The following is a 3,268-nucleotide window of genomic DNA, read 5'->3' on the forward strand; positions in this document are numbered from 1 at the left end:
GATTAACACTTCTCTAAAAACCAGAATGAAGAGAGGAACAATTAATTTTTTTGTGACTGAGAAACAGATTAATCTTTCATGATCTAAAAATTCCCTTTTTTCAAAATTTTTAAAATCAAAAACTATGGTTCCCATGATCAAAGTACAAAAAAACTCAATTTTCATTTCTCAAGAGTTATCAAATTCTCAACCTCCCCTTTCTGAGAAAAGTCTTCTAGTTCCCATCTTTGACAAACATTGTGCCGACAACCATATAAAAGCAGAGCACAGCAGCCCAAAATACCAGATCGTTCGAGAATGAAGATCCTACTTCTTTTTTCGGCTTTTGCCGTTGCTGTCAACGCCGTCCAATGGAGTGAGCTTGATTTCTATAACATGCTTCGTCGCGATTTCGCCAAAAACAATGCAATTCCTGACATGTGGAAGTTGGTGAGTTTCAAGATTTTCAGAGAGCGTTTTCAGATAGTTAAGATCATGATTGTTTTAATATAGCATATTTCAGACTTGGGACAAGAAGTTGGAGGTGCTTGCCAACAAATTCGACTGCAATGATAAGGCTGTGAGGAAAAATTACCGTTATTTCTTGACAGATGGAAGTCCACGCAATGAGTCCAAAATTGTCGACGCTGATACGCTCAATTGGATGATAGAGACTGAAAAGACAAACCCTGCTGAACTAACGAATACGGTAAAGGAGTGGGAAAAGACGACAGCTCGATTCTTCGAGTACGTCAACAATATCCAAACCAAGATGGCTTGTGGTTTTCCTCTTCCCCACTGCAAGCGCAATTTCGGCATAATGGGAGACATTGTTTACAAACGTGTTTGTCTTTTCGGACCTCAGTGAGTTTGCAAATGTTTTGAACTCTTCAAACCAATTCTATATCTAGTACCAAGCTCGGATTCTACCCACCAGTCGACCAACACTCGGGAAAAATCCCTGGATCGCAATGTGGGCCAAACGGAAAGAACGATGATGGACTCTGCGTTCCTAAGTGATTGATGTCTTATTTTATTAATAAAGTCTTATAAGCAAGCAGTCGTGTGTGCCATTAGAAACAGTAGTGTGTGGCATTAGAAGTTTTTGACAGACTCGTTTCCTAAAACGTAACTAGACCATTTTCAATGACATTTAGTCTTCCATTCAACAGATAATTCACTATTTAGAAAACTTATAAAACGTTGGCTAGTCTCATAAAGTATTATTTTACAAAAGTACATTTGACAACAACACTTATTGTCAAACAAGGAATCTTTTCATTCAGATTCGAAAAACAAAATATTTAATATTTTGTGCACCCTTGTCCGTAGTATTGTTTGACCAGACGGGCTGCAGATCCGATTGGTATGTCGGTTTTGATCTGAAAACAATTCATTTTTTAAATGTTTAATCAAATATCTGAAACTCAATTTAACTGAAGCATCGAGAAGATTTTCATAAAAATAAAATTCAGCTTCCAATAAAAACACTGTTAAAAACATAACACAGATCTTCAATCAAACAATGATCTTGCATTTTTTAGATGGAACAGGATATATTTAGGTAAGTTTCAGAAAAATAGTCACTAAATTAGGGGCCTCCATACACGAGGTGCCAACATCGGGGAATCAAATAAAAATGAGGTGTGAACGATCATGAAAAAAACAAGGAGGCATAAGGATTAGAATATGTGAGCAGGTGGGAAAGAGAGCTAAGTGAGGACGAGAGAAGCAGGTAAATGAAGTTATTAAATGTCATGTGGACTCTAAATGAATTTCAAAATTAGAATATGTATAAGGGTTTTCAGGAATCAGGTGATACTGAGCTTACGTAGAATGACTCCCAAGTGTTGCCCTCGAAAACCATCGAGACGTATTTGGTTAGAAAGAGCGTAAAAAGTTATTTAAGAATCCGAAACGGATAGTTGATACAACATTTTTTGGGGAGTTATGGCCCAAAAAGTACCAAAAAATGGCTAAATTTTTAAAAAATCATAACTTTTGTCAGTTTATGTTCGGTTGCTAAAATTCAAAAAACAGTTGATAGACAAACAACTAAACTTTTAAATAAAATGTTTTTTTCCTATTTTTTCAAATTGTTGACATGTCATAGGGCACATCTATAGTTAGACTTGATGGAAACAGCCAAACTCTTTTTTTAACATAATCTGAATGCCAAAATCTTGTGTTCGTCTTGAACAGAATTTTGAATTAGGTGTTGTCAATTTTCCCCATTGTCTCGGGACACTGGCAACTTGAAAACGCTATAACCCAGAGTCCCCCGATTTTCCAAATAAAATTCCACTAGATTATCCGTTTCATTCGGGTCATATTCATTCCCCTTCTTATCATACTCCGTTCACTAATCACAATCCATTATTTCGTTCACTAACATAAATATAATTTGAATAAGCACCAACAAGCGACGTGACACGCACGCGCCGCTCGGCATTAGCGCCGACATGAGCGGCGCATTCTGCGCACGCACACACACAAATTGTTCGTATCAGAGAGACGGGTATCTCCCTTTTTCTGACCGCGATGCGGTCCCTTTCTACTTTTATTATAGTTTCAGACTTTTTCCTACGTTTGGCAGTGTTATGATTTTGCTAGCAACAGCTTTTGAGGGCAGCAAGGTTTCCTCCGGTAGCTCCCAGGAGGTTTTAGTCCTATACCTTTACCTCTTTTCTGTATCGCTTTCTTTTACCCATTACTCTTGTCTTTGCCGTTTATTCGACCCTCTTTCCTTCAATAAATTGGGATTTGAATAGCTTGTGTACTGTTATGCACTTGCACCGCTTATCTTACACATTAGGGGGTTTTGGGGTCTTTTACAGGTAAACAAGTCTCTCTGGTTAGGAAGTCGGATCGGTCTCGGCTGACCTCGGATCCACTGTCAACATGGTGCATCGACCGAAGAATTTCGAATAAGAATCTAGAAATAAAAATATTTACGATTATTGCTGCCTGACACCAATTTTTGTGAAGTGTGACATGTCATAGGGCACATCTATAGTTAAACTTCATGAAAACAGCCTAACTTTTTTAAAAACATTATCAGAGGACAAAATCTTGTGTTCGGCTTGAACAGAAGTTCAAATTAGGCCCTAGAAATAAAAATATTCACTGACGATGGGACACTTTTGCTTTGAACCATAACTCGAGAATGAGCAAACATTTCAAAAAACTGTAAACGCCATTTGATTCAAAATCAAAAAATACTATTGTAAAAATAATATTAGTTTGGTCCGTGGTGTGAAAGTAGGTGAAATGAACAATTTTCGAAAGG

General features: G+C 37.3%; 1 protein-coding gene across 1 annotated transcript; it reads left to right on the plus strand.

Moving 5' to 3' along the window:
* Positions 1 to 297: 297 nt before the first annotated feature.
* On the plus strand, positions 298 to 999 carry CBG10674 (the record flags this gene model as incomplete). Its single annotated transcript, XM_002646005.1, has 3 exons — positions 298 to 429; positions 503 to 843; positions 891 to 999. 3 exons carry the CDS (start codon positions 298 to 300, stop codon positions 997 to 999), a joined length of 582 nt encoding a protein of 193 aa, XP_002646051.1.
* Positions 1,000 to 3,268: the final 2,269 nt, after the last annotated feature.

This window comes from Caenorhabditis briggsae (genome assembly GCF_000004555.2).
Source record: "Caenorhabditis briggsae complete genome, chrX, whole genome shotgun sequence".
Lineage (NCBI taxonomy): Eukaryota > Metazoa > Nematoda > Chromadorea > Rhabditida > Rhabditidae > Caenorhabditis > Caenorhabditis briggsae.